We start from the raw sequence: 18,246 nt of genomic DNA on the forward strand, positions 1-18,246 counted from the left end.
GGTCCATATCTATAAATTTTGTATGAAAAAGAATTAAAGTCAAAACTCAAAACTTAATTAGAGTTGGAAGGTGGAAGTCAATTAAAAAGTTTAGTATTCATTAAAACAGTAATATTATGTTTTTTTTTTTGAATTTGGAAGGCTAAATTAATTAACAAAATAGTACCTTTGACTTTAAGTAAAGTCAAGTTTGTTTACTATGTACACATGGTATTCATTTTTAAATTTATCAATTTGATTATCCGAATTTAGAGGATCAATTTATGAGGTTATCATCTACACAACTTTAATTTATTATGTGATCAATTTTCTTATGAGGATGCATTCAAATTAATTATATCAAACAAAATCAAATTAACCAAATATACTATCATATCTAAACATTTCAAGTGGTGCAAAGATTGGAAGTATACATCCATCTCTTGCTTCTTCCCGCTCAGCCTCTCTCCTTACGACAACGACGCTTGAGATATTTCATCATAATTTTCATTCATGTCTACTTAAATACCTCTAGTATTGGCCGCCTAGATTAATAAAACAAATACCCTTTACTCATATTTATATATATTTCTAAAATATAAACTCTTCATTCATTTTTTTTCTCGGTGTATATGCAAACATAGCTTCTCTACTCCCTTCATATCATATATATATATATATATATATATATATATATATATTTGGATTACGCATCAGTTTTTATGTGTTCGTTTTACAGTCTATCTGACTATTCTTACGCCCCTTAAAACCGACTCCACAACTCCAAATGAAGATAAATTTAAGGAAAACATAAGTTCTCTCTTTCTAATAATCCCTCTGCTGTTGGGCGTTTGGGGCGAAGACGGTCTTTTTACCTTTTTTGACAATCACATTGCTTTATTAATCCTAATTTCTACGAACATCCCTAACAATTAGGAACAAAAAGGGGCATATCTCTTGCTTTACCATTGATTAAAAATGTCGACCCATCTGTCCAACGACCCTAATGCTACCCCAACATCCGCCCCTAATGCTGAAAACTCCACCCACCGCCATGGGCGATCAGACGACGACAACTGCAATAGCAATAGCAATAGCAATGCCAATATTGCTGCTTATCCTGTGGCAGCAGCCGAGTACGAGGAAGTTGCTCAAAGTCCAGAGCTTTTCTGGAAAACGCTCGAGGCCTTTCACCGATCCTTCGGTACCAAGTTCTCGTAAGCACATAAACCCATTTTCTTCTCTTGTTTCCTGTTTTTGGGTAGTTCAATTTCGATTTTATTGCTTCTTTTTGCACCTTTTATTTTCCCCCATCTTTTACATTAGTTATACTTTCCCTAGTCTCGGACTTCCCAGCCTTTCCGGTTCTCGCCACAGTTGCTAGCTTCCTTATCAAAATCCAATTATTTCCATTGTTTTTACTTCTTTGAGCAATCTGCTAATATTGTTCAACCCTTCGTTAGTTGGTAGCTTTCCTTTAACAACTTATACTTCCATGAGTTGGGGGTTTCCCTCAAAATCTCATCTTTGGTTGCCGAATGCCCATTGATATAATCATTACCCTAGTATTATTACTCTTATATATATATATATATATATATATATATATATATATATATATATATATATTTTCTACTGCTGCATCCAAAAAACCGTGCATAATTAATTTTGTGGTGGCTGCAGCAACACTCCCTCCGAAAGGGAGCGAAAACTGTTGAGAAAAATTGAAGAAATAGGGCGCCAAACCTCCAACAAGCTAATTTCAGGTTATCTTTGGAAGTTTCATATATTACGAGGAATAATTGATAATTAAAATGATTCCCTTAGAAAAAAAAACATATCCAAGTGCAAATAGAATGAGTCCAAACCTTCAACTTTCAATGGAATATAGGCTTATTTATTCAATTTTTTGCCTACATTAGTAATTATGTGGCTCATTGTTTTAATCTATCCTATTATCATGTACCAATAATTTAAGGGTCTTTTGTTTTATGCAACTTTCATACATTTAAGTGCATGGATAAATGATCAGTAGGTACTTCTTCTTCACGCCCCACTCCTTTCACATGTATAGTTCGTGTGTGCACATGGATGCTTCCATGTCTATGAGAATGTGTTTCCATTTGTTTTTCTGTTGTTCTTATGCTTTGGTTTAGCAAGCACTTCTTTGAAGTATGGTCAATGATTTCTTGTTTACTAGGTACTTGGTACTTTCAAAAATTCTTTTCTCCTTTTAAGGAGAGGTTGATAATTCTCTTTTGTAAAGAACAAAAGATGACAGCCTGACTTACATTCTTTTTCTCATTTTGCATAGTGTACCTACCATAGGAGGAAAGGCTCTAGATTTGCACTGCCTTTTTGTGGAGGTTACATCTCGTGGCGGCCTTGAAAAGGTATAGTTCATTATTTATTTATTTATTTATTGTGATTATAATGAAGTTTTTTAAACTAATATGAACCTAAAATGCCAAACTTAGTGGCACAAAATGGTCAATTTTTTGTAGTTTATTACCAATGTGTGAATTCTTGATGCAATCATCCTTTCCACGTTTTTGAGTTCCCTCTTTCTTTTATAAGTCCCTTGTTACAAAAGATCAACTTGGATGGTTTTCTTTAGGTAGCCTATGTCTTTATTCCCAACCAATGTTACCTACAGATAGGAGTGTTCTGATTTGTGAATGGGAATGGGATTGTGGCATGGCACGTGCCCAAAAGTGTGAACGTTGGCAGTATGCTTATATAGATATATCGTTGAAGAACATGCAACGGAACTTGTATATTTTGGATAGGATGTTGCGCTGTTTCTGAATCTGGACGTATTTTCTTTTGAAAAATGTATTATTAGTGAATAAAAATAGAATAATTATGTGAAGTTTCCCCCTTTAAATAAATAAATATGCTATGTGAAACAAATTTAATTAAAACTTTGGATCGTTAGATTTAGCATTCTGGAATGAAAATGTACCTCGTGTTCAAATGTCTAAACCAATTTGTGGTTCACTAGGCTGCTAGCATTTTTTGGTAATTGTGTTCCCAACTTTGATTTGAATTACTATACGCTAGATGGTTTCATTTTCCAGTTTCATCTATTATTGCAATTGCTGGATCGTGCTGTATGTAGATTGCATTGAAGTGAGATTATTGCCTTCAAACTGCTACTTAAACTCTAATATCAAGCTCTTCGTTTAGCGCATGTTAATCAATTTTTGGAAGAATGAAGATGTTCTATGCAATGGTGCATGAGTTAAAATATTGAATATTTTTCCGAAAAGCATTTCCATATTTGATTCAATAGTCATTCCAAACTGTCTTGATGCCTTGAGAGAGAGATGTATGGGAGGAACTCCAAAGGTTTATTTTTAGGGCTATGTATGCAAGGAACAATGTTTAGCATGTCTGCCTTATTTCACGGGTTTGAGTGTGCATTAACCATGGTAATAATCATGTTTGTGTGGGATTTGGTTGGAATGCAATGCTTGTAATTTTACGGGGAAGAAGATGTCTTCAATTTGGGTTAGGATTCTGTATTTGGCCTCCTTGTGGGTTTTTGCAGCCGGTTGATTCAAAGTTCATTTTTTCCCTTCTTATTCGCAGCATACTTGCTTGCTGGGCCTGTTTCATTTATTTTTGTATATTTTTCTTCTTGTATCTTTTAAGGAGGATTTCTTATGCTCCTTCTTGTATTTCTTCTTCTTCTTCTTCTTCTGCTTAATAACATATTTTCTACTTTTAATTAAAAAATTTGTGTACTGATTTGAGAAAAATTGTGGCTATTGGGTCTCTCTTGATTGTAGGCTTCCAAAGCCAAATGTCAAAGGTCAAACACTTCACACCTTATGAAGGGTTGTGTGGCCACTAGTTATAACACTCTTGCAGCCTTGCTTAACTAGTTAGCTGAAAGTATACCGTAGTTTCACAACATGAATAAATTCTTAACAATCAAATACAAAGTTTATTGGAAGTAGTAAACAAGAAAGCAAGTAGACAAGAGTCACGTGTAGGTAACGTGTGCTTAGTGAGGGAGTCAGGTAGGCTAAACATGGTTACAAATGCTAGTAAGTTTTATGATGATTCATGAATATTCACCCTCCCCTCGTAAAGGGCTTTCTACATTATTCTAGCTTTGGCACTATGAAATAGAAAATTCACTGAGGAGTCATACCTCCATTTTACACTATGGCATTATCACATTCAAAGAATAAAACCTACACTATTATTTACATGACGGTTACCCACCCTATGTACACATGGTAAGCGGTCACAGGCAAGCATAATGCCTTGAACAAGCTCGACTTATAACACAAACCATGTGAATGCAACATCTTTTCTATATTTTTTGTATTTTCTTATTTGGTAAAATTATTTGTTAGGTTCCAAGTGTTTGAAGAGAGTTTCTAGGTATAATTGCTTAGTGTTGTTGTGCTGCTACCTTCCATGGATCACCATGGGATAGTGGTGCATGGATATATTTTTATGGACATTTCATGTTCCAAAGACTTATTGTTGCTCCTACATTTTTTCTTATTGACATTGTTAGAACCCTGATAGAAGTTTCGTCAAGTTGGAATCTTTGGAAAATTAGTAAAATAGATTAGACTTTTTAGATTTGGTTTTTATGGAACGTGTAAACTTTGCCTGTGTTGCACTTAATGTCCTAATCATTTCACACATCGTCGGTCTCAAGCGTGGGTAAAGGAGGAGGGATGCGTTAGGTAGTTGATAGCCAATGTAAAATTTGTCAGATTACTATGATATGAATCCTTATTGAATATTCACTGGGGTGTCCCCTACGAGCCACCTGTTGCACTTATACCACCCGAGTGTAGCAAAAAGTGGGCTAGTGTGGGCTTGGTTGTTGCCCTAAAGCGACGCGTTGTGTTGGTGCTCGAGTACTGTGTCAAATATGCGAGGGTTCTTGCATCATTTTGGATGTGGGCAGGAAAACAAGTTAGTTTAGGAGGCTAAGATTAGATTAGAAACTTGGAATATAGGGACATTTATAGGTAAAAGGTTGAAAATTGTGGACACAATGATTAGAATAAAAATTAATATAACGTGCTTTCAAGAAACTAACTGGGTGGGGGTAGAAAGCTAGAAAAATTGATAAATCAAGATTTAAACGTGGGTACATTGGTAAAGAAAAACATAAGAATGGGGTAGGAATTATTGTAGACAAAAGCTTAAAAGATTAACGTTGTAAATATAAATAGAGTAGGGGATAAAATTATAAAAATCAAGATGGTCTTAGACCAAGAGATAATAAATATTATTAGTGCTTATACTCCTCAAGTAGGGTTAGCAGAAAATCTTAAGAGATAATTTTGGAAAGATATGAATAGTGTTATAGAAGGCATATCTGGGGCTAAGAAAATATTCAGCATATCTGAATGGATACGCTGGAAAGGATAATAAAGGTTATGAGAGGATACATGGAGGATATGTATACAGAGACAAAAATGAGTATGAGGAGATGATCTTAGATTTTTCTATGTCATATGATTCTATTACAATGAATATTTGCATTAAGAAAAGAGAAGATAACCTTTAAAAGTGGACAAAATAAAAGTCAAATAAATGTTTTACCTAAATAGGAGGGTAGATTGTTTATCATGAAAGGATTGTAAAGTTATCCCAAGTAAAAGCTTAACCACACAACATAGAGTTTGAGTGTCAGATATGTATACTAAAAAATTGGAAGTATAAGAGAACTAGGTGGTGAAACCCGAAGGTAGAAAATATAATAAAATTTAAAGATAAAATGATCAAAGATGGTGATTGGACTATAGAGGATGGTGTAGATATAAATACTCTTTGTTGTAAGATAGCTAGCTCTATTGAAAAAGATAACAAAAGTAATTTTAGGTGAATCAAAAGTAAGATTCTCGAATAGCAAAGGAAGTTGGTGGTGAGATCAAGATGTCCAAAAAGCTGTAAAGACAAAAAGAATTTGGTATAAAACATGGCAAAAGTGTAGAAACATGGATAAATTTGAAAAATATAAAGCGGTGAGAGAAGATGCAAAAAAAAACCGTTAGTGAAGCTAAATATAGATTATTTAATATTTTTTATGATAGATTAGGTACAAAAGAAGGGGATAGAGATGTATTTAAACTTGCTAAAGCTAGAGAAAGAAAGAATAAGGACTTAGGTAATGTAAAATGTATAAAAAGTGAAGATGATCTTGTCTTGGTTAAGGAAGAAGACATAAAATAAAGATGACGAAGTTACTTTAGTAAGTTGTTTAATTAAAACCAAATAGAAGACCTAAACTTAGAATTGACAAATGAGGAAAAGACTAAAAATATGAGACTTAGTCGCAAAATTAGAGTTGACGAAGTTAAGTTTGCACTAAAAAAAATGAAAAATGGAAAAACTATAGAATCAGATAACATCCTAATTGAAGTTTGAAAATGCTTAGGTGATAACAGAATTATATGGTTAAGTAATTTATTTAACACAATTATAAAAATAGAGAAAATGCTAGATGAATGGAGGAAAGACACTTTAATACCTATATACAAAAATAAAGGAGATATTCAAAATTGTAATAACTATTGTGGAATTAAACTTATGAATTATATGATGAAACTGTGGGAAATGATAGTTGAACAAAGATTAAGGCTACAAACGGAGGTTGCAGAAAATCAATTTGGTTTTATGTTTGGGAAATCTACTATAGAAGTTATATATTTTTTAAGAAGATCAAGAGAAAAGTTTAGGGAAAAGAAGAGGAAGTTGTATATGATATTTGTTGACTTAAAAAAATATGATAGGGTACCTAAAGAAGTTATATACAAAAGAGTGTATGTAGTAGGTATACTGATGTCATTGAGGATATGTACGATGGAGTACTGACTAGTGTAAGAGCTATAAATGGAGAGATTAGAGAATTTCCAAGCACAATAGGTGTGCATCAAGGATCTGCTTTGAACCATTATCTTTTTGCATTAGTGATGGATTAACTGACCAAAAATATTCAAATGGGGTTTCATTGTGTATGTTGTTTGCAGATGATATTGTATTGATTGATGAAATTGGGGTGGAGTAGAGAATAAGTTAGAAATATGGAAAGAAGCTTTAGAATCTAGAGACTTTAGGATAAGTAGAAATAAGACAAAATATATGAAATGTAATTTTAGTGATAGTAGGAGGAATATTGGAGTCAAAACTTGATGATGAAGGAATAAATAACACTTGTAAATTTTGATACCTTGAATCTATTATGCAAGCTAAAGGAGAAATAGAAGAGGATGTAATGCATAGAGTTAAAGCAGGTTGGGTAAAATGGAGAAGTGCTTCAAGTGTGCTTTTTGGTCGTAGAATACCCTTAAAATTAAAAGGAAAGTTTTATAGAATGGCTATAAGATCAGTTATACTATATGGATCGACTAAGAAACATCATGTCTAAAAAGTAAAAGATGCTAGGATGCGATTGCTTAGATGGATGAGTGGTATAATTTTGAAAGATAAATTAAGAAATGAATATATTTGCAGTAAGTTAAGGGTAGCTTTTATAGAAGATAAGGGAGGTGACTCAGATGATTTGGGCACTTGCAACATACACATAATGCACCACTAGGCAGGAAGAGTTAGTTATTGTGAGGGGCAATAGAAAGGGTAGGGTAAGACCTAAAATAACTTGGAATGAGATAGTGAATAAGGATTAAATGGCTCTGAATTTGTCGAAAGAAATTGTCCATGATTGCATAAAGTGGTGGAAAAGGATTTATGTAGCCGACCTCTCCTAGTGGGACTTAAGGCTTGGTTTTGTTGTTGTTGTTGTGTTTTATGGAAGGTGTGGGTTTTGTTTATTTTCATCCGGTTGATGCAAATCAATGATTGTTTAAACTCCCTATGAGGCATAGCACACATTGGGGGCATGCGAACCCATGGACTAAATTAAGCTTCCTTTTCTCCATCTAGTTTCCGTGTATCCTCATCAATGATTTTAATTTCTCCAAAATACTTGTTATCTAAAATGATTTACTATCATCATTTTAGATAGTAATATTATCAACTGTTACCATTTTCTACAATTAATCTCTCTACCCATTGACCAATAAGTCCATAACATGGTAGTTTTACCCACAGTAAATTATTGTCAAATAGGCAGACTCACTCAGGACTGCAGAATTTCTCTTTTTATTTGTATGACGGCATTGTAACATTTGTCTTCTAGTTTTTCTCCTAACCACCTGTCCACCCCTTTTTTTATCCCTTTTTTTGGGTTGTCTCCACTTTACTAATAGTTATCCCATTTGTCACACTCGTTAACTTTTTTTTTTTTGTCTTGAACTGGTTATAGGTTATCAGAGATCGCAGGTGGAAGGAAGTGATTGTGGTTTTTAATTTCCCACCAACAATCACCAGTGCATCATTTGTCTTACGAAAATATTACCTGTCATTGCTTTATCACTTTGAGCAGGTCTATTACTTCCACAAAAGAGCCCCTTCGATTGCAAATGCTGGTATTTGGAAGCATGCCTCTTGATATTTCATTCATGTTATCTGAAATTTTGCTTTGCATGTGAAAAACAGAAAAAAACATGTTTTGTGTTTCACAGATATTATGGGCAGGAGTCCATCTTACAGATCTGCCACCCCACATGGCCTTGAGGAAGGTGCTGCAACGAACCAGTTATCAGGTAAGAGCAGGGGTCATTACGCATTAGCATTTTGATAGGCGGTTTTATAGGTTATAACCATTGTCTTTGAACTCAGAAAATCATGTCTAGAGATTTATATGTTGTACTTTTGATTTGTTTTGCTAGCTGTAGCTTTTAAACTTGGTATGGTGGACAGCTGTTTATTGTGGGCAAGTTTCTTCACTCTTGTGGAAACATCTCCCATGCAGGAATACTGACCTCTATGACTGTCTAAATTTGTATAAACCTAATTTGCCAGGACCATTTGAAATGTTTACTGGCTGAATTTGTCATTGTGATGAAATAACTTAACTATGCTGCATAAATGTTGGCAAATGTCTAAATGTTTGCATACAACTTGACATGTCTAAGTGTTTGCATACAACTTGACAATTCATAGTGATGGTTTCTGATGATTTTGGACAATATAATTTAACTATGCTGCATAAATGTTGGCAAACATATTTTTGTAAGGAAAAATTAAAATAGAGCAAAGGAGTTATTCTAGTTAGATGTCAGACATCATTTGATGTTTTTGGTGTTGAAAATATCCTGAGTAAGCCTATCCTTTCATATGTTCTGCTTTGCTGAAGATGAAAGAGTTGTCAAGTTAGGATCTCTGAACATAGTCCTCAAGTTTGAAACTCCAACACATCAGTCTGAATTTATAATTGATATCAATGTTTTAAAAGGTGAAGGCATAAGGCAAGGCGTTTTAACCCTTAAAAGGCGAGCCTTAAGCCTTAAGGCGTTGGGGTGTAAACCTTTTAAGAATTTGTTTTTAAGATAAAAATATGTAAATAAATTTTATATATTTTACGAATAAGGAAATTTTTAAGAAAATCACAAATATAATGTAAGAAAAAAAATTATATATACTTTGAAAACTACTTGTTGGCCATTCAAAAATTGCTAACTTGAATACATGACATAAATCATGACAAGAGATAGCTATACTATTACAAAGTTCAAACAATTTTCTTGATTTAAGATACATCTCTCAATTATTTTGGAAAGATTGAGGTCTAAGAGTTTTAGAAATCAACTCATATTACGACATTCCTTTTATACAAGCATGTTGCTAAAATCATTTAACCAATTCTTATTTGAGAATCACACATCCAAAATGCGTAAAGCTTAACTAAAAAGGCGTCGTGTGCCTTCTGTGAAAATGCGTAAAAGGCGTGCCTTCTGTAAAAATGCGTATGCCTCAACATGAAATGCGCTAGCCATTTTGGAATTTGGTATTTTAGATTGAGCCTCAAGGTGTTTTTGGTATATTGTGCATTGAGGCGAGCCTCGATTGAGCCTGTTAAAACACTGATTGATATTCCAAAATTCATGCATGTTTGTACTCCTGCAGACTGTGAGGGCTCTGATAATTTTATAGTTTTGGTGAATTTTATATTGCATACAACTTGATATGTCTTGGATGCCGTAAACCCTGGCTGTCCCCACACTTCCTTGGCTAAATAAGTAGTTTGGAATTTGATTTATCATCTGTGATTGAGCTTGAGCAGTTTCCATTTCCAATGAATTCCTTATTCAAAACTGAAAGAAATAGTTCCATGATGCTGCTGTTTTGCTTCCAAATGCTCCGACTATATTGCTTGTAGTCTGCATTGAAAATTTTTTTATTTATGTTATATGCAGAAACTCCTACATTACAGCCTGGGTGTTCAGTGACTGGATTTATAGATGGAAAATTCGATAATGGGTATCTTGTTAGTGTGAATTTGGGTTCAGATGAGCTGAAAGGTGTCCTGTATCACATTCCTCATGCATTGCACAAGTCTGGGAGTTTCAATACTTCTGTCGTGCCTCCTCACCGGAAGCGGAAGAGCTCTAAGCTAGCACTGAGGGATCCCTCTCGGCCCAAGCCAAATAGGAGTGGTTACACTTTTTTCTTTGCAGAGCAGTATGCGAGGCTAAAGCCATTGTTCCACGGGCAAGAGAAAGCTATCAGCAAGAAGATTGGGCTTCTCTGGAGCAAACTCACTGAGGCTGAAAAGCAGGTATTACATACAAACCTTTGTGTTCATTCTTCTGTGCTGAGCTATTTAATTTATGACAACTTTCTTCCACTCACCGAGTACCTGTAGGCTTACTGCTGTCAACATTGTATGCTTTTTGTGATGTTTCTGAATTGTAAACGTGGACGTTGCATATTGTACACCATTCTTGTGATTCATTATATTGGTTGTGGTTCTCATGGTACCAAAAATCATTGCCAGCTGAACTTTATTTGATCTATAGTCAAATTAACTCAATTGGCAACTCCTGCAATCAGAGGAGAAAAGCACTTGGGAGGCCTGGAGGTGGCGCTTTCCGTTTTTTTTTTGGGGGGGGGGGTGGTGTTGAATTGAGTTTTGGGGTTGATAAGAGTTTAAAGGCCTTGGGGTCATATAGAGAGGCATTTAACAGGAGGAGTAGGCTCTGGATAATGCCATGGGTAGTTCCCATAATATGGAGAGTTGGATGGAGGTTCAAAAACTTTTCCTTGGATCATGGGAATGCTGCCAATTTTACCCTTGGACATGAGATGCTTCTCACTGCCTGTTTTAGCTTTAATTATGAAGGACGTGGCTGCCATGCTCGCACTATTTTAGTGCTTGGCTATTTTCCTGACATCAGTTCTGTTGGGTGGTTCTCATCCCGCTTTGGGTTGCTGTGATGCAGGTTTATCAGGAGAAAGGGTTGAGGGACAAGGAGAGATACCGGGCTGAAATGTTGGAGTACAAGTCAACCATTGATTCAAGGCCTCAATAGCCTACCATATTTTTTGAGGGTTTTCAAAGGGCATAATACCCATTTTCAGTACATCATTCCGTGCGGTTTTTTTTTTGTTGCAGCTGTTTGGCCTGTACTTGTTTTTGGGGCTGGGGGTGCCAGTGGCGGCAGCAGAAGCTGTGGTGGTTGCGGCAGCATCTTTTTCCTTAAAAACACTTTTGTTGCTGAATGCCCAACCCAATCCCTTCACACCCCCACGGCTGCTGCTATGCCGGGGGTGGGGGGGTGTTTGGGTGGGGTTGAAGCTACTGGAGGGGAGGAGGAGGCGGGGGAGGCTTTCTGTCTGTAGAATATTATTATACATTATGGTTTTCATTACAAATTGACCTTTGCTGTAAGTAAATGAGTGTTAGCATTGTTGTTAATTGTGGAGTGTGGACTGAATACTAATTTCCCCACCTTTTTTGTCAGCTGTGGTTCTCACTCACAGGACACAAGGTAAGCATACAATCTCCATACTCCCCTTTAATTTTAATCTTGGGTGCCATGACGCATCTCTCTCTCTCTCTCGTGGGCATTAGCCCAGTTCTAATTTCTGTTGAAACCGCAGTGTTTAAGAGTATGTTTTTAGTTGTGTTTTAATAATTTTCAATTTTCCACATAATTGGAAAATTGAAAAAAAAACCACTAACTATTTTTCAATCTTCAGTATTGTGAACATTGGTAAAAAAGTGTTGCTAGTGTTGCAATTATATTTTTAAAAATAAAATCTGAACTACATAAGGTGGCTTGTTCGTTCTTAGGGCGATGTTTACTTTTGTAGATTGCTAAGCAAGCTTTCTATGTGATTGGAAGACTTTTTGGACCAAATCACTGGCGTACGGACAGTTTACACACACACACACACACAGAATAGAACACACCAGTAATACCCTTAATTTTTTGAATATGATACTTCACTGTTTGAATTTTGAAGAATTATTAAAAATCTTTGTAAACTTTAAATTTTATTGGCAAATCAATCCCTAGTCAATCGGAAAGTTTATATGAAAAAATAAATTTTATTCTTACTAAAATGGAATTTCTTTTTATTTTTCTCATTCAATTATGATGGCAAAATAATATCAATTTAGGTTGAAAAAATTGATAGTTAAGGATTAAATTTATTTATTTTTTCATAATTGATAAAGTGTTGACATACAAAAAGTTTGTTTTTGTATCCAAACTCGAGGGAAATGTCATATTTAAAGAATTCACAGGAAATTTAGGATTTTACCCTTAATTTTAATTATGCCCATAATTTCTGAATCAAAAGTCAACCAACCAATTCAGAATTTATGCTAAAGAAGCCAGAGGAGAATTTATCAAGGCATTTGTAATTTTATTGCCAGGTTGCCTCGTTTTATGAAGCATTTAAGACCTAATCCAATAAGTTGAATAAATCTAACTTGGGTGAAGGGTGCTTTTTGCATACATGTGTAGTAATTGTGGTATGTTGCATGCGCGAGTTCAAGGGGTGGTAAAACGGGTTACTAGGCTGAGTTCGGACGGGTCATAAACATGCTGGGGTTAAATGAGTTCGGATTTGGATTGATCCTGTCATGATCCCAAAAATATATATATGAGTAGAGTATAATAATATAATATATGTAAATGTTAGCTGGTTAATTACTTCCTCGCACTACCCGAGTAAATAATAAAATAATAAAGATAGTCATTAAACTAGTGTCAATACGAAAGTATATCTCTATTAGGATCTTTGATTCCATGTTTGATATTTAAGAAAAACCTTATTTAAGCGAGTGCTAAGAAACCATTGTAGTTTAGTTGCTCCCCGAAGGTCGGCCTGATTAAAGTGAAATTTCATAGGATAAATGGAGTAGACACAGTTGGTGTGCATATATAAGTATATATATGAAATAATATTTTTGATTGGCATACATTTTGTAAATATATAATATAAGTAATTTTGAATTAGCTACTTGATTTCGCGCACCACTATATTATAATAAATTTTATTGAAAGCACATTCTCATTTTTAGTTTTTCACACACCATTTAAGTAAATAATAAAAAACAATACTTTATATTAATAATTATTTTTATTTAAAGCCTATACCCACTTATGTACTTTCTTCATATATAATAATAATAATAATAATAAAATTACTTTATTAAAATGGCCAATTCAATTATATGTCAAATGAGACGCGTGACATACTGAAGTTTTATTAATAGTAAGGATGAATATGTTTTAAATTGATTCTAACACCATCTCCTCTTTAATTAATTTGGGTAATTAATTAATTTTGGATAATGCCATTGACATAAAGACAAGCATCCATCTACACATCAAATGAAAGTATCAAATATATATATATATATATATAAAATTTTCAGAGAACGAAAAGGAAAAGTGAGTGAAAGAATTAGTGGTAGAAAAATAATTTTTATACACTTAAAATTCTCATTCCTCTACTCTTTCAAATCTCATTTTAAGAGTTGAAAATTCGTCGTGACCGTTTCACAGGGTTAAGTCAGGGTAAGTAAGTTTGATTATGTTAGTTTTTTTTTTTAATAAAATATAACTAAGTTTATAAATAAATTTGATTATGTTAGGTTTTTATTAAATTTTACCCGAGTTTATTTATACGTATATTTGATTATATTAGTTTTATTTTTAATATACTTGCATTTATTTTTGGGTTAAGAAATTTTCTAATTCCCTTGGATAATTTACAACATTATTATTTTCTATTCAAGAAAATATTTTTAGCACAAAAATCATGTGACATGAGCTTGTTAAATTACGTTACATATTTTATAAAACATTTAAGATATGGTAAAATTTTTTAATAGTGTTGTTCATTTTATTTCTTAAATTAAATATAATTTTTTTATGATGCTGTTCAAATTATATATACAATTTTTATGATGTTATTCATTTTATTGCATAAATTTTATATATATATATATATATATATATACACAATTTTTATAATGTTGTTTTAATTGCATAAAGTATATATACAAGGATGTTTTTTTAAATTAAATTTGGTGGTATCAAAGCAAAGGGAGACGACGATACGTAATACCCAATCCTCGGGATTTTAACCCGAGGGCTTGCTGAATTGTGGGATGGCAATACATAACGCCTCAATCTCAGTAAATGCTTTGATATGTACTAGATTATATACATTATATAGTAGTATGTTTTAAAAACCCTTTTGACTAAGAAAGTTCAAAGTTACAAATACTTGATACCGTAGTTTAAAATTTAAAGGGATCATAGTACACCCACACTGTTTACAGAGTGGTTTTACAGAGTAATGAATTTCTTTTGAGTGCACACCTGATTCCGGGTCAAGACTTAATTGAGAAAATCTCACTTATAGTTACAATTTGATTTAGTTTGGTCAGCCAGTCAGTTAAGTCTAGTATTCGAACCACACAACCTAATCATGAAGATAAACATGACTTACAGTTAACATGAAAACATAGGATATATATGAAGATATATATGAATGTGAGATAAGCGAACATAATGATTTATATAAAATAAGTATATATGTATAATTAGGTATATAGTTACAGTTTAAGTTAACAAGTTCAGTTTAACAGTTATAATGTATGGTTATAAAATTTTATTGCTATAGTTGATGGTAAAAATTTTATGCATTAATTTTTAAATTTATTTTTATTTTAAATACAGTTTTAAAGTTACAATATTAAATATTATTTTATGAAATTATAATACTGTGAAAGCTCATCTTGGCCATACTCTAATAATAATTTTTTTACTTACTAAGCGTCGCCTCATCCAAAATATTATTTTACATTACAGATAATTTTGAAGAGCATACTAGAATTCAGACATAGCAAGCGCGTGAGTGGGAATAGAAAGAGCAAACTAGATTAAAAATTAGTATAATACTAGTTGGTTATGTTTATGTATTTTAGAATTTTTAGGCATGCTAATTTTAATCTTTGAGATACATTTGTAATGAAATTAATTAGTACTCTGGTAATAAAAACATTTGAGATTTATTTACTTCTGTTGTTGAAATATTTATAGAAAGTAACACCTCAGACTCTATCGGGTTCGGGGCGTGACAACTTGGTATCAGAGCATAGGATATAGGTTCTGTAGACTTTAGCAAATAATTTTTACCAGAGCATAGACATAAACCATGATGTGGGTAGGATCAGGTAGATTAGGATATTTTTTCTTTTGCCTATTATTTTGATTAAACTTTAAAATAAGATTATGGCTTTAAAACAACTTTGGTCCTTTTTCAGAATGGACCCCATAAATAACCACATGAATACTAAAAGAAATGAGGGTATTGTTAAGACTTTCCATGAAGAAGGTGTCAACAGTACGTTGGTGCTATGAGAAGTAGCACAACAATTCATGGCAGAAACTCTGCGAAGTTCCAGGGAACGAAATTGTCCACCCACTAAAAAGGGTTGTACAATTGAGCAGTTCAACCGTATGAACCCATAACCTTTGAAAGAAAAGTTGATCCAATCGCTGCAGAGAATTGGATCCAAGAAATGGAGGAGTTGCTGCTAGTTGTTCGCTACACAGACAAGCAGAAGGTCTTATATGTTGTTTTTAAAATGACTGATGAGGCCAAACGCTGGTGGAATTCCATGAAGCTTCTCCTGGGATAGAAGCTAAGACCAGCAACCCTTACGTGGGAACGTTTCAAAGAAATTGTTGGAATTTGTGTGATCCCAAGAGGGGGGAGGGGTGAATTGGGTTTTAAAACTTTTCGATTAATTTAAACATTTCGCCGATTCACCATAGTTCATATCCCATTCAATATTGAAAGCGTGTATATAAAACGATTAAGTTATCAGTGCAGACATACACATATATCTCATTTAAAATAAATGTGCATGCAAATAATTATAATTGTAAATGAACAGACATACACATATGGAAATTAAAGTGCGAAAATTAAATGAGATAAAGGGAGAGAGAGACACAATATTTATTATCGAGGTTCGGCCAAACTAGCCTATGTCCCAGCCTTGGGCATACCTGCCAAGGATTACACTATCAATGGATGGAGCAGAAGCCATTTATATCATCTTCTTACGGGGCGAGGAAAACCCCAGTTCAATTTTTGAGTTGAATTGAACCGATCTCACTTACGTGGCTGAGACTCCATAGTTCAATTTCTGGGCTGAAAGCAATCAGTCTTACTTATGGGGCTGAGACTCTCTAGTTTAATTAACGGGCTGAACCCAATCGATACATGTTGACCTAGTTGGTCATATCCCGTTCTGATAATGACAAATACATTGGTACTGATATTTGCACTGAACTTGCATGCAGGTTCACTCTATGCATTGAATTGAAAAGATCATTATATCATGATGGCGTATGGTGTCTTCAAGGAAGATTGAAGAATATTGTGCTTTATTTGTAATTGTAATTTGTGTATTCTTCATTTTGGTTTGGACTATAATATGGATTGTAATATGGTCTGTAATAATTTGCATCATGCATGGTAGGCAAGTATACTCAGGTGGCCTTAGATAGACCTTAGGTTCCCACACTTAGTGCACAAAGCCCCACTACAATTCACATGTCATTAGGGGTAAAATTGAATTAAAGTATGGACTTCAGGGTAAAAATCATAAGGACTTTGGGCGACCAAACTTGGCTAGTCAAATTGCCTTGATCGACAGAACCGTCGAACGGTAAAAAATTTGACCTAGATTCGGGTGACCGAACTCAAATGACTTGAGTGTCCACGATCAACCGAACTTGTATCTTGTACTTTTCCATCGTCCCCGGGCGCCCGAACTTATAGTTCAATTTACACTCGGGCAACCGAACTTGGCCGTTTGGTAAGCTAAACTTTGGTTCAGACGACCGAAACTCAGACAGAATGGAAAATTGCCTTAGGTCAGCAAACCGAACCCACTTTCAGGCGCTTGAATTCCAAAAATTACTTTTTCTATTGTCTGTTCGGGGGACCGAACCTATGGCCCGGTTGACCAAAACTCTTGGGTTGACCAAATTTTTACCATAGTTAATTAGGGTAAATCAGGGTTAATTTCTTAAACTCATTTAAAACATTTATAATAATTCCTTGTGTTTCCCTAACGGTTATAATTTTAGCCTCCTTTATATATATGGGTTTATTTGCAAAAATTAAGAGAGATTAGCAATTCCAATTAGCCAAAAATCCTTTGTATTTTCAAAGAGCATATTTTTCATACAAAGCCAAAAACACTCTTTGCTTCTTATTTCTTTGATAAATCCAACTTCCTTAGAGTGTTGTTGAGTGATTCAAATTTCTAAAACTCTCATTGTTATAGATTGATTGTTCTTTTTATTGACAGTTTTTAGCTAGGGGTTTTCCCCAATTTAATCAATAGATCTTTATGTGGCGAAACCTTTGTAGCTAGTGAGTCTTTGCATCTTTGTCGCAAGACTCATCAAGTTGTGGTTTTGATTTGCAAAATATTTTTCACAAGCTTACATATTTTTCAAATATCTCTTGAGCTATTATTTTGAGAAAGTCTTATTTGAGATATTTTGAATATTCTAGTTTGAACACTTTGAAACTTGTGGTGATTGATTTACTTTGATATCTTGTTTCAAAGATCGTTAGGAAATACACTCTAAATCTTGATTGCACATTAACATCTGATTGAGTGTTTAGCACACTTTATTAGCACTGAACATATTTTCTATCATCTGTGCTTGCATATTTATCTGGACTGTATTGTGGTACATATCTGCTTGTTTAGAAGCACACTTCCATGTATGCAAAAGTATATTGAATATTTGTTGTATTCCAGGCGTGGGCCTGAAGAAGGAGACTTGCCCTGGTAAAAGTCACGGATTAGCTTAGACCCGGTTAGGAAAG

General features: G+C 33.9%; 1 protein-coding gene across 2 annotated transcripts; it reads left to right on the forward strand.

The window, feature by feature from the left end:
• The first annotated feature begins 840 nt into the window (after positions 1-840).
• On the forward strand, positions 841-11,924 carry LOC131168405 (high mobility group B protein 10). Of its 2 annotated transcripts, XR_009140293.1 has the most exons (7): positions 900-1,196; positions 2,294-2,372; positions 8,285-8,447; positions 8,544-8,624; positions 10,278-10,639; positions 11,304-11,748; positions 11,826-11,924. XR_009140293.1 is itself a non-coding variant. In XM_058127793.1 (6 exons), the coding sequence occupies exons 1-6, from the start codon at positions 958-960 to the stop codon at positions 11,391-11,393; spliced, it is 1,014 nt and encodes a 337-aa protein (XP_057983776.1). In that variant the 5' UTR covers positions 841-957; the 3' UTR covers positions 11,394-11,824. The 2 variants fall into 2 exon arrangements, 1 of the variants encoding a protein (XP_057983776.1); XM_058127793.1 differs by lacking the exon at positions 11,826-11,924 and having other exon boundaries at positions 841-1,196; positions 11,304-11,824.
• The last annotated feature ends 6,322 nt before the right edge of the window (positions 11,925-18,246 follow it).

Source organism: Malania oleifera, chromosome 1, assembly GCF_029873635.1.
Source record: "Malania oleifera isolate guangnan ecotype guangnan chromosome 1, ASM2987363v1, whole genome shotgun sequence".
Taxonomy (NCBI): domain Eukaryota; kingdom Viridiplantae; phylum Streptophyta; class Magnoliopsida; order Santalales; family Ximeniaceae; genus Malania; species Malania oleifera.